Here is a 13,057-nt window from a genome sequence, read left to right on the forward strand (position 1 = left end):
CGTGTGAGGCTGTTGGGGCTGTGCACACTCATATGAGGCTCTTGAGGGCTGTGCACACCCGTGTGAGGCTGTTGGGGCTGTGCACACTCATATGAGGCTCTTGAGGGCTGTGCACACCCGTGTGAGGCTGATGGGGCTGTGCACACCCGTGTGAGGCTGTTGGGGGCTGTGCACACCCGTGTGAGGCTGTTGGGGCTGTGCACACCCGTGTGAGGCTGTTGGGGCTGTGCACACCCGTGTGAGGCTGTTGGGGCTGTGCACACCCGTGTGAGGCTGTTGGGGCTGTGCACACCCGTGTGAGGCTGTTGGGGCTGTGCACACCCGTGTGAGGCTGTTGGGGCTGTGCACACCCGTGTGAGGCTGTTGGGGGCTGTGCACACCCCTGTGAGGCTGATGGGGGCTGTGCTGCCTCAGCCCGGGGCTTTCCTGCTGCGAGGCTGTGGGAAAATTCCAGGCGTTGGGATGCGGGGGGGCAGCCAGGCCCCGCAGCCCCTGCCCACCCCCAATTAGTGACCCCCCCCAAACCGGCCAAAGGCGGGAACAACGCACGTTCAGAAGGGCACAAAGGGCCGCAGCCCCCCTGCCAGGGCGGCCACATGTCACCAGGGATGTCACTGCTGTCACCTTCCCCCCCGCTCTCTCCTCAGCCTGGGGGTCAGTGTTTGTGGGGTTTCCTGGGAGTCTTCCTCCAGCACCATATCGGGGTGTCCCCTGAGAGCCTGAGGGGGGTCTGGTGTCCCCATGTTCCTGCCACAGGACCACCAGCCCCATCACATGCCTCGGTGTCCCTGGGGGCATTGCCAGTGGAGGAGAGACCCCAGCCCCATCCGTGGAATGGCTTTGGGGTGCAGGGAAGCGGAATTGGGGAATGGGATTCCACTCCTCAGTGCTGGGGCCAGCACCAGCCCCCCAGAGCCCCTCTTTGTGTAGGAGCTGCCAAAGGCAGGAGCGTTCCTGCTCCCACCTCACCCTGACTTGTGGGAACCGAGCGGGAGGAGGATGCACACACACCCACACACGTGTTCTACCCCTAAACACACAGCTCAGGGCACTTAACAACAACCAGACCCCATTAATCACATTCTCCAGAGCAGCAATGGGGCTCCAGTGGGGAGGTGAAGCCGCCCCCAAAATACATCTCAGAGCTGTTCCCTCCCCAAAAGGCCCAGGATGGCCAAATCGGGGGTCATGGGGATCACCCCGATTTTCTGCTTTTTCTTGCTGGCAGGTGGAGCTGGTTAAAGCAGAAAATCCTGGGAAATCGGAGCTGGGGGAACACGGGGGCCAGGGGGCTGCAGAGGAGGAGGATGGTCCGTGGGGATGAGCTGCTCCCTGAGCAGCCCGTGTGATGCTGCAGAGCAAATTAATTAAGGAAGCAATACCCAGGCAGGGCTGAGCCCTCCTTGCTGGGCCCCTGGGATTTAGCAGGGGGGCGGCCGATCCCCTCCTGCCCCAGCCCCGGGGTGCCCGCAGCATCTCGGAGCGCCGGGACGAGCAGGTGGCCGTGCGAGGGGACCAGTTGCGATGTGTCATTGGAGCCAAAGAGCTTTTAATCCTCCTCTTTCCAGGGCAGCTTCCCCCGCCGGGGCCGCGGCGGCTGCAAAGCAGCCCTGACCGCCAGGAATTTGTCGCTATGTGCTGGGAAAGCTGCTTCCCACCAGCTGTCGGCAGCCGGACGCGCGGGGGACGGGGGTGAGGGGCCGTGGGGGCCCCGCTGCGGGCCGGGGTCCTGCTGCAGCCCCCAGCATCCCTCCCCGAGCTGGGATGATGCTGGCTGGGCTTTGTCCGGGTCAAAGGATAACGTCTGGAAGCAGAGCTGATGCCAGGATTTGGGGTGCAGCTCCTCAAGGGATGGCAGCGTTGGGGGGCGGGGGGGAGGTGTCCTCAGAGTCATCAGGTTTTTGCTTCTCTTCTTGCCAAGGGCTGTGGGGTAGAGCTTCCTCTGGCCCCAAGGTCCTCATCCTGACCCTATCCTGGACCCCAGGGACTTCATCCTGAGCTTATGGGGCATCCCCAAAATCCAGAGGCATCATCCTGACCCTGTGGGGTTTCCCTGAGCCTCAGGGGTTTTATCCTGAGTTTATGGTGCTTCCCCTGGTCCAGGGGCATCATCCAACCCTATGGGGCATCCTCAACCCCCAGGACCTCATCCTGACCCTACAGGGCATACCTGAATCCCAGGGACATCATCCTGACCCTACTGGGGATCCCCTGATCTCAGGGCCACTCCTGTGCCCCGTGGCAGCTGCTGGCCTCTGGGATGCTGCAGGCAGGGTGGGCAAGCAGCCCGGGGGTCCCTGGGGGTCCCCACTCGGCGCTGGGGGCCACAGGGAGGGCTGAGCGGGCCCGGCCGCCTTTGTGCCTCCCCTTTGTGCCCCGCGATTCACACGTTCGGGCTTTTATCCGGCAGCCGGGAAGGAGGAGGGCGAAAGGAGCAGGAGAGGGGGGAGAAGGACTGAAGGGGGGAAATGGCGGGAAACGGCGATTCCCTTTGTGTGACAGGGATGGGGACAGGGACCGGGTGACACCAGGCAGTGCCACCACGCCGTGTTTTGCCATCCCGGTGCGGACGCCCACCCACAGCGTGACTGAAGGGCTGCACAGTCCCCACAAGGGTCCCGATCTGGAGTGTGAGGATTCCTGGGTCCGCAGTGGGGCTGATCCCATGGAATGAGGAGCCTCAGCCCCTGGGCACATCTGCACCGAGAGAGCAGTTTGGGGGCACTGCTCTCCAAGGGTTCCCCAAACCCCACCTCATGTGGGGCAGGTTGATGAGTGGGGGGGCTTTTGGACCAGGTCTGGCTGGATCATCCCCGTGGGTTCTGGGTGGGCACCCACAGGCAGGGCCACCCTTCCCTGTGCTGCCACAGCCCCTGACCACAGTCACCTCGCTCCCCTCACTGTGCTGCCTCACGCCACATTTTCCATCCTGTGGAGGAAACATTCCCCGGGATGGAGTTTGTCTCTTTGTGTTTTCACTCTTCATGGCCTTGCTCTGTGCCAAGAGGCCAGGCAGGAATTTGGCTCGGCCAGGACTGGACTGTGCTTTCGGGGAAATGCTCGGATGACCAGTCCCGGAACGGTGGAGATGCCGGAGCTGTGGGATTCCATCTGATTCCCTTGAGCCGCAGAGAAGGGCTGTTAGCCCCATCTCACAGGGAGGAAACTGAGGCACAGGCTGCCCGGTTATCCAGTGGGATGATCCCATAGGAAGCCCCATTAGCACTCTGGCCGAGGCCCAGCACCGCGGGAGTGACAGCCGGGGGAAGCGAGGGCGGGCGACCCCACCTGACACGGGGCAGAGGGCACCGAAAACAGCCCAAGAACCTCCGTGGCACAGAACGAACAGAGTAACAGCCCTTTCCGCCGCGGCACAACGAGCTGGTTCGGCCAAACAAACAGATTGGAAGAAAAACAAGAGATTTTGCTGCTGGATAGAAAAGCGCCGGATGCTCCGCGCGTTAAACGGCGTCATTTAGCCGAGAGGAATGCGCTGGATTGCGGCGGGGTCGGAGCAGCCGTGATTTACCCCTGTGCATACAGAGGATGCCGTGGGCAGCACAATTCCCTTTACACCTCATTTATTGCTTTTCCAGCTTCATTTTTCCTCCTCCGCTGGGTTTCCCACTCCTTCCCCCTTCCCCCTGCCTCGCTTGGCTCCAGCTCGCTGCCAAAATCCAGGGGGATGCTGGCAGCCTCCAGTGCCCCAGCATGGAGCATCAGCCTCCCCAGGGCCAGATCCTGCCCTCAGAGCCCGGCCCAGCCCCAAAATGGGGCAGTGAAAAGGATAAAATGAAAATATCCAAGTATAAAATTGGCAGTAAAGCAGAAAGACAGCAGCAAACTCTTCTCAAGGGAAAACATGTGTTGTATATCAAACCCACCAGGATCTTATCACAGCCAGATCATTCTATACACACACACATATAGATATTTATATTTAATTATGCTCCAAAGCCCACTGCATTCTTTGGAAACTTTTTTTTGGCAAGGAAAAGCATATTGTGGTCAGCGGAGGAACCGAATACTCAGCAGTTCATCCTGGCTGGTGATATTTGAAAAGGTGTTATTGAAACAAAATGAGAAAGGTGTTAAGAATGAGCAGACATGTGGCAGGAGCTTTGCTTGAGGGACTCAGGGGGTCTGGGGGAGCTCAGGAGCTGAGATTTCCTGTGCTGAGCCCGTGGCATCACTGGTGAGGAGGAGAAGTCCCAGGTTCGAGGTGCTGTGCCCCATTCCCAGCTGAGGCTCCCATGTCTGGGGGATGAGGTTCAGTGCCTCATTCCCAGCTGGGTGTCCCACGTCCCATTCCTGTCTGGGAGGCTCTCGTGCCCCATCCCCAGCTGGGGTTTCCATGTCACATCCCTGGCTGGGGGTGCCGTGTCCCTTCCCTGACTGAGGGTCCTGTTCCCCATCCGGGATTCCCATGTCCCATCCAGAGCTCCCGCCCCTCTCATCATTCCCAGGGAATCAGCGCAGCCGGAGTCTCTGGTGGGGCCGGAGGGGGCAGCGCGGGCTGGGAGCGGGCAGGGCTGGGCTGCTGGCGCGGCACAATCCGGCACAATGAGGCCTTGTGGCCGCTGGCTCTGACGAGAATCTGTCCTGACAGCGGCTCCACCAGCGGGGTCACCCACCCGGCACAGGGCCACCCCCCCTGGCCCCCACAGCCAGGGATTCCTAGGGAGAGGGACCCCAAAGTGACCCATCCGGGGGATCACTGGGATGCAGGATGTGCAAACAGCAATAAATCTCTCTGCACAGAGAGATATCCAAGTGTTTGGGGCTGTTTCCAGCCCCGTGGGAGGCAGGGTCACAGCTGGAGCTGGCACGGGGGGAAGCAGGTGGCACACGCCACGGTGGGTGAACGTCCCGCTCGGCTTGCTAAAAACAGGAGCCACACGCTACAAATACAGCTTAGTTTATAAAAAAGAAGTCACAAATTTGGTATCGTTATAACTTTAGTGCACATACGATGCCCCCCCACCCCCACGGTCAAAAATTCCCCGCGGCTGGCACAGCCTGCCCCGCTCACCCCAGGGCTGGCAGCGACGGGTGGCACAGTGACATCTCCCTGCTCCCACGGCACCTCCCTGTGTCGGCGCTTTGGTCCTGCCCTGACCGTGCCAAGGACACCTCTGCTCCCCGCGCCAGCCTTCCTCCCACCTCACCACTCCTCTCTCTCCCTTCAGCCTCGCTCTTCTTCCTCAGCCTCCGCCCCGCAGCTCCCGCCCCTGCCAGGACCAGGCTCACTGCTGCCTGCTCCCCCTTCCACCCCCAACCTTACAGATCCATCTCCTGCTCCTTCCACTCCCTTCTGTGCCTACCGTGTCCCTGGACCGGCCACCACGGCCACCCACCCCCGAGCCCTGCCGGGGTCTGGGGGTCCAGCTGCCAGACCCACTGTGCCCCACAGCATCCCCTGAGCATGCAGCACCCCGGTCCCCTGGGAGCCCCAGCCCCGCACTGCTGCACCCTTCACCCAGGCAGCTCCCTGGGTAGCCTGGACAAGCACGCCCTGGGGAAATCCCTTCCTTTCCAGCAGGATTTTCCCAGAAGCCCCCCAGCCCGCCGGTGGGTGCTGCCACAGCCCGACTACGCGGCAAAGCCCAATGTGCCACGCTCCCTCCAGGCACCATTCCCATGTCCCCCGGGCACGCTCTCGGTGACAACAGGACCATGGTCCTCCATGCCCACGGGGCCGTGCTGTGCTCCCAGAGCCACTCAGTCCACGGGGAACTCGCAGGGGTTCTGGCGCATGCGCTGGGCCCCCTCATAGATGCGCTGGAAGTCCCGGTACCGGGGCGCACAGCTCAGCCAGGCCTCCCCGAAGTGCAGCCACCCCGTGAACAGGAAGGTGCCAGGCCCCGGCTTGACCCCGCAGCGCAGCGGGGTGCGGATGCTGCCCATCGGCCGCCCCGGCCGCCCGCCCGCCTGGAAAAGCGGGAATTTCTGGCGGTGGATGCGGGTGGCGCTCACCCCGATGATGGATTCCTGCAGCTCCACGTCGTTGGAGACGCTCCGGATGCTGCCACGGATCACTGCAGGGGGAAGGCAGGGAGGGGTGTCAGCATGGCCCTGTCCATATCCCCATTGCCATCCACATCCCCATTCTTGTCCCTGTCCTTGTCTCCATCCCCATCTCCATCATTGTCCCCCTACACATTCCCATCACCATTCCCATCCTGATCGCCATTTCCAGCCCCATCCATATTCCCATCCCAGTCCCTGTCCCCACCTGCATTCTCATTCCCATCCTCATCCCCATTTCCATTCTTGTCTCATTCCCACTCCCACTCCTGCTCCCATCTCCATCTCCATCCCAGTCCCCATCTTCGTCTCCATCTCCATTCCCATCCCCATCTCCAACCCTGTTCCCATGCCCACCCCCATTCCCATTCCCACCCCCATCCCTAGCAGTGCTCAGCACAGCCCAGCCCAGGGCAGCCCGGCCAGGTGTCCCAGTGTCACTTTGGGACCATTCCTCCCTCGCCGAGCCCCAGGGCCTGCACTCACCAAAGTCACTAGTGCAAATGGCCATCAGGATCTCGGTGTCATTGCACGGCCGGCACGCACCTGCAAGGCCAAGCACAGCCTGTCACCACCCCGGGGGACACCCTGAGCCAATCTGAGTCAGGGGACACCCCGGGGACCCCGATGCAGCCCCTCCTCACCCCCGGGGGCAGACGGCAGGGGAAGGGTTACTGAGGCAGGGCCAGGCGCTCACCTTCAGTGCCGAGGCTGGCGGCGGGCAGCGCCGGGCGGGCCAGCCAGTCCCCCCGCAGCTCGTAGCGGAAGGCGGCGATGCGGCGGCTGATGTCGGGGTGCGGGGTGGCCTGCAGGAACAGAGCCACCTTCTCCTGGGGCAGCCAGCTGAAGCAGCGGGCGCGGGGCCGGGGGGCTTCTGGCAGCAGCAGCTCCAGCACCCCTTCCCTCTCCAAGTAGAGCTGAGCCCCCCGGAAGGTCCCGGTGGGTTTGATGCAGGCGGTGACGTGCGGGGGGCTCCCGCCCTTGACGGCAGCGCTGGTGGGGGGCAGGCGGGGGGCCAGGCGGAGGCGAAGGGCCCCCGTGGGGTACAGCCATTCCAGTGAGCCCTCAGCACAGTGCAGGGACAGCTGCTCCACGCTGCCGGCCTCCTGTGACAGCCCGCTGTGGGGACAGCACCTCATCAGGACACCCAGGTGACAGGGACCCCCCCAGCCCCTGCGTCCCCTGGCCCGTGTTCCCCAGCACAGCAGCACCCTGCACTCCCAAGTGACCCCTCCACAGAAGTGTGCGGGATGGCCACAGGCAGAAACAGCACCAAACCCTCAATGACTTGGACTTAGGGTTCAACCACACCATTTCCGGGCGCTTGTGTCTCCCCAGCATCGTTTGGGAGGAGCTAAGGAGAGGGGGGTGCAGCAGCACAGCCCCCTTCACACCCAGGGCGGGCTCCCAAAGCACCCCCAGAGTGCCCACAACCTTGGGGTCACCATTCCCACCTTGGGGATCCCCAGTAAATGCTGGGGTCCTGCTCTCACAAGGGATGCCCCGAGTCGCTTCTTTCCCGCGGCACTGTGGGGGGGACACGCTTGGACGCCAGCCTGGGGGGAGCGGGGACACTCGGGGGGCTGCTTTGTCCCTGACAGGATGCTGGTGGCTGCGTGGCCCCCGTGTCCCCGTGTCCCCCCACGGCCCCCGCGTGGGGCAGCCCCTCCTGGCGGCCCCCTGCTCTTTGTTCGGAGTCCGGCGCCTTCGGGCGATGCTTCGGGCCCTGCCGGGGGCTGGGGGTCCCGCCGGCCACGGAGATGGGTTTCATGAGTGGAGGGGCTCAGGGAAGGGACCCCGGAGAGGCAGGGAGCCCCGCGGGGGGACCAACATCCCTCAAAGCGGGGGACAGCCGCGCCCAGGAGAGAGGAAACTGAGGCAGGCGCAGGTTCCCAACATCCCACCCGTACCCTGGTCACGGATGCGGGAGGGGGGTCAGCCCTGAGGATGGAAAGGGGGGCCGGGAGCACAGACTCCCCCTCCCCCATGAACCTGCCTGGGCGGCGGGAGCTCGCCGGCGGGCTGCGATCCGCGGACCCGCGTGTGCCACCCCCGCCCGCCTGAAGCGCTGCCCCCGGGGCCGCCCTTACCGCCGCCGGTGTTCCCCATGGGGCGTTCCCGCTGCCGGTATTACCGGCGCCGGTGCTCCCGCTGCCTACCTGCCCCTCCAGCTGCACTGATCCGCCGCGCCGCCGCCGATGGCCGCCCCCAGCCCGGCCAGGCACAGCGCCCGCAGTGCCCACATGGCCGCGCCCGCGGCGGCCCCGGGCGGCCCGGCCCGGCCCGGCCCTGCCCGCACCGCTGCCCGCACCGGGGCCGGGGCGCCGGGGACGGGGGAGCGCGGCCGCCACCCCGCGTCGCGCCCCGAACTTTCCGCCAATGGCGGCGGAGGGGCGGGCACGGGACCCGCCCCCAGGACCCCCTCCCCACCGCCGGGGCCGTCGGCATCCCCCGCTGCGGCATCCCCGGAGCCCCCCGGGGCTTCTCCGCACCCCTCGGCGTGAGGGGACACCGGGCTGGGACATGGCTGAGCCAGGGGACAGGACCCGGAGCAGGGCTGGGGTACCCCGGGCTACAGATCCGCCCCCGGGGGTGCACCCTGAATTCTGGAGGCCCATGGCTGGTCACAGCCGCGGCTACAGCACCCCGGGCTGGGAACACCCCAAACTGTGAGCACCCCAGACCAGGTACACCCCAAAGTGTGCACACCCCAAACTGCGCACACCTCAGATCAGGTACACCCCAAAGTGTGCACACCCCTGGCTATAGACACTCCAGGCAAGGTGCATCGCAAATTTGCACACCCCAAGCTGCAGCCTGCCCTGTCTATAGACACCCCAACTCTGCACAGCCGGGCCACAGGCATAGCCCAAGGTGTGAAACCCCAAACTGCACCTCTCTGGCTCATGCGTTCCCCCAGAAAGGTGCACCCTAAGACCTGCACACCCCCAGGCCAGGATGGGCACACCCACGGTCACGTACACCCCAAGTGATGAACGTGTGGGGCTACAGACACCCCAGCCTGGGTGCACCCCAATCTGTGCACACCCCACATTACAGCACTCCTGGTTTACATAACACCCCCCTAAACTGTGTACCCCAAGAGTTATACACACCCCAGCCCTGAGAGACACACACCACGGGTTCTCTGCACCCCATGCTCTCTACACCCCAATGTATGCACACCCCAACCTTTGCATAACCCAACCCATACACACCCCAGGCCACAGGCAAGCCAGGCTATGCACACCCCACACCATGCACATCTCAGCCTCCTGGTTTATACCTCCCAGAACTGTGTGCCCCAAAAGTTACACCACCACCCCAACCTCCTAATAACTTTCCCCTATCACCAGCAGCTTCCCCCTCCCCACGGAGATATTTTCTAAGCACGGGGAGCCCAGGCACGTGGCGCTGGGCCTGACACGGGGGTCACACACATCCGAACCCCCAATTCCCCCTCTCCAAACCTGGGGATTTATTTCCACCCCCTCCCTTCCAGCCGCTATTGTGCCATCACTACAGACCCCACCATTAATTAAGTTTCCATCCAGTGACAGCCCGCCAAAATGTTTGAAATAAACACGGAACAATTGGGATGGGATGATACAGGCCGGGAACAAAGTCCCCGGCCAGAGGGTGGAGCGGAATGGAAATGAGGGATTGTAAATTGGGATGGTGGGAAGAAAGAGGGGAAGGGGGGAAGGGGAGGGGGGAAGGCAGGCGGGGAGAGGAGGATTCACAACCCTCCGGCCATGAAATGATGCTGAAAGAAGTCATGCTGCTGGAATCCGTGGAAAATGAGGGGCCGGAGGGGCTGTGGGTTAAGGTGGAGCGGGTCGGGATGTCGGGGTGCCGGGGGACTGGGCTGGGGGTCGCGGTGGGCAGCTCCCTGCCGGCTGGCCCTCGTGCTGAGCCCACCAGTTGCCATGTGGGTTTTGCCAGGGGGTGGCTGGGTCGGGGGTCTGGCTGTGCCCCGAAGGGTCACGGTGACCCCGGCATGGGGGGGACACGGTGCCAGGGCCGACCCGGTGACACAGAGAGGAAGTGGAACCGGCTGGGCTCGGAGCTGGGCAGGGAAGAAAGCCAGGGACCCCACGAGTGACTTTGGCCAGGTGCCCAGGGGCGAGGTGGCAGCAGGGGAGGCGTGGCATCAGAGGCAGGGTGACAGCGGGCAGTGCTGTCTCCACGCAAGGACTTCTCCCTGCCGAAACCGATGCCGGCCCGGTGGGGTGCTCGGCACCGTGCGGGGATGTTCCCTTGGGACACCCCAGGATGCAGAGAGTTTGGACATGGTGCCACCGTCCCCACAAGCACATGGCATTGTCTGCCCTAATGCCAGCGCCCCGGGGTGAGGCTGCACCCCTGGCCCCCTCCACAGCCCCTGACCCACCTTAACTGGGTGCTGATGGAGAAACCCGGCACCAGCTGGACCAACCACCAACCCTGGCTTCCCTGCCTCCACACGGAGGGCGCCCTCCCATTCGGGGCACGTCCATTGGGGGCCACCGGAGCCCCTTTGGAGCGGCCTCCGGAGCTGGGGCTGAGCCGGGACCGGGCACAGCTCTCGCAGCACCCAACAATCCTCAGATCTCCGGAGCAGCCGTGGGGCTGAGCACCGCTGGGTACCCACCGAGAGACCAGCCATGCCCGGAGATCTTGTCTGGCGGCCGGCCCCTGACTGTGTCTCCAGCGTCGCCGTGTCCCCTGGCCACCCTCTTCTTGTCCCCGTGGGACTGGCGAGGAGTGGGGGGTGTCTGAGTGCTGGCCGCTCTCGGGAGCTCCCGAAGCCGCCGGCCCCAGCTGCGTGTCCGGAGCTGCTCCGGGCTCCCTCTTGGCCCCTCGGGCCGCTCTGGGATGCTCGGGCTCGCAGTGCCCTCTGGTGACCGCGGGCACGGCGGCCGGGAACGGCCACCCCCGGGCGAGGGGCCCCGGGGAGGCTAGGGTGGGGCTGGGGACAAACACGTCCCGCAGGGAAGCAGAACTTCAACTCATCCAACAGCACCTTCGCAGGGCACCCGGTGCCAGCCGTGCCCTGGGCAGGGACATCTCACACCCGCCCGGGCTGCTCCAGCCCCTGGGGCGCCCACGGCTCCTCCAGCTTCTCACCGCCTCCCCCACAACGCGTTCCCTCCTTTTAGCCAATCTAGACGCACCCTCTTCCAGCTGAAAACTGTTCCCCCTTTTTCCGTCCCTACAGCTTCTGGTGAAAGCGTCTCTCTGTCACTCTTCCAAGTATCACCAGGATGCCAGACGGTTTCCTGCAGGCTGGATGGCCCCAGCTCTCCCAGCCTTTTCCCACAAGAAATGGTCAAGTTCTTTCAGCTCCCTGACCATTTCCATGCCCCCTCTGGATCTGCTCTGACCCATCCAGGCTTGCCCTGTCCCAGACCCATCTGCCACTCACGGAGTACCCCGTGCTCCATAGCAGGAAGGCCCTTGTCTGTTTCCCTTGGATTTTGATGATCCTGTCTCTTCCTGCTGGGTCACCCCGAAGTTTTTTCTGTCCTGGGCAGGCTCTCTCCCAGAGTTTCTGGCAGGTCCCCGGGACATCCACGCTGCGCACAAAATGTCCTTGTGGGGTGGCTCCGGGCACCCTCCACACTGTGCCATGGGTGGGTGATGCCATGGGCAGGGATGCTTCACGATAGGCTGTGCCCAGGGGCAGAAAGGGGATTTGGGACAGCTGGGACCTTGGAGGGCTGCTCAGAGCCTGGAGGTCCTCAGCCTGTCCCCATCCAGCTTCCCATCCCCTCAGGCTGCGTGGGGAGCTCTCCCACCCAGCCGAGCACCCAAAGGAGCTGTGGCTGTGGGAGGCACCCACCTTGCCTTTAAAAAATAGCTCAGGAGCCTCAGCTCAGCTCCCAGCCCATCCCTGGGGATGTGCAGGGACAACCCGAGCTCCTCTCCATGGAACCCAGCAGTCTCTGTCCCCTCTCAGTGTCCCCTCTCATCCAGACGCCCAGGCTGGTGTCCCTGAGGGAATGCACCCTGGAAAGGCTTGGGGAGCTCAGGGAGCCTGTCAGGAGGGGATGCACGGGTCAGGGTCTTGAAGGCAGGGCAAGGGTCCCCAACAGCAAGGTAGGGATCCCCAAAGCAAAGATGGGGTCCACATGTCAAAGCAGGGGTCCCATGGCCAGGTGGGGTCACCATGGAAAGGTGGAATTCACCCTGGCAAGGTGGAGGTCAGCCTGGCAAGGTGGAATTCACCCTGGCAAGGTGGAGGTCAGCCTGGCAAGGTGGGGGTCCCATGGCAAGGTGGGGGTGGGTCCAAACTAGTGGGAGAAAGTTCCTATGAAAAGATGAGGCTCCCAGCAGCTGGAGCAGAGTCCTCCTGGCTGATTGAGAGTCCCCACAATAAGATGAGGGTCCCCAGAGAGAGAAGAGGGTCCAATGGTCCCTGCAGCAGTGTGACCATCCTCATGGTCCCCATGGTTCTGTGAGGGTCCCCACAGAAGCCTAGAAGTCCCCATGTCCTCACCCACCCTCACTCGCACGTGGCCTGGATGGGGGGAACGGGAGGGGGAATCAGATCCTTGGCGGGGAGCAGCTCTGAGCCCTGCGCTCAGCACAGAAGGGGCTGTGCCCCGGGGGTCACTGCGGGCGGTGCCAGCACAGTGACCCCGGGCTGGCCAGGCGCCCCCTGCTCCCCCATCCTCACCCCGCTCCCAGCCGGGCCCCCGCGCGTGCATCCTGCGGGGCGGCGAATGGAGCTGCCTATTGATTCGCAACCCGGGCTAAAAATAACTTTCAACTCTTCATCCCGAGCTGTGAAAAATCCCCCATTGCTAGGCGACGGGTTACCGGGAGACAGCGGCGCTAGGCGACGGCGGTTGCTGCGGCGACGGCCTCCCTCCCCCGGCGCACTGCGGTCCAGCCCGGCCACCGCCGCTCCGGCCCCACCGGGGATGCTCCAGCGGCACCGGGAGGGCTCGGCCCGGGCTCCCAGCGCCGCGGGGACGGGCTGGGTGAGAGCAGCATCCCCTGGGCGCTGGGATGGGAGCAGAGGGATGCGGAAGCCATGTCACTT

General features: G+C 64.0%; 1 protein-coding gene across 1 annotated transcript; it reads right to left on the minus strand.

Annotated features, from left to right (window-relative positions):
• Positions 1 to 5,390: 5,390 nt before the first annotated feature.
• Positions 5,391 to 8,272, minus strand: METRN (meteorin, glial cell differentiation regulator). Its single transcript, XM_066330408.1, has 4 exons — positions 8,187 to 8,272; positions 6,725 to 7,146; positions 6,514 to 6,573; positions 5,391 to 6,038 (listed from the first exon to the last, which is right to left on the minus strand). Exons 1-4 carry the CDS (start codon positions 8,270 to 8,272, stop codon positions 5,722 to 5,724), a joined length of 885 nt encoding a protein of 294 aa, XP_066186505.1. The 3' UTR covers positions 5,391 to 5,721.
• Positions 8,273 to 13,057: the final 4,785 nt, after the last annotated feature.

Source organism: Sylvia atricapilla, chromosome 15 (genome assembly GCF_009819655.1).
Source record: "Sylvia atricapilla isolate bSylAtr1 chromosome 15, bSylAtr1.pri, whole genome shotgun sequence".
Classification (NCBI taxonomy): Eukaryota; Metazoa; Chordata; class Aves; order Passeriformes; family Sylviidae; genus Sylvia; species Sylvia atricapilla.

Coding starts and splice junctions, on each gene's coding strand:
- METRN (XM_066330408.1), bottom strand. CDS start 8,272: ATGTGGGCACTGCGGGCGCTGTGCCTGGCCGGGCTGGGGGCGGCCATC. Junction 7,147..8,186: donor CAGTGCAGCTGGAGGGGCAG/GTAGGCAGCGGG, acceptor CTGTCCCCACAG/CGGGCTGTCACAGGAGGCCG. Junction 6,574..6,724: donor CGCCAGCCTCGGCACTGAAG/GTGAGCGCCTGG, acceptor TTGGCCTTGCAG/GTGCGTGCCGGCCGTGCAAT.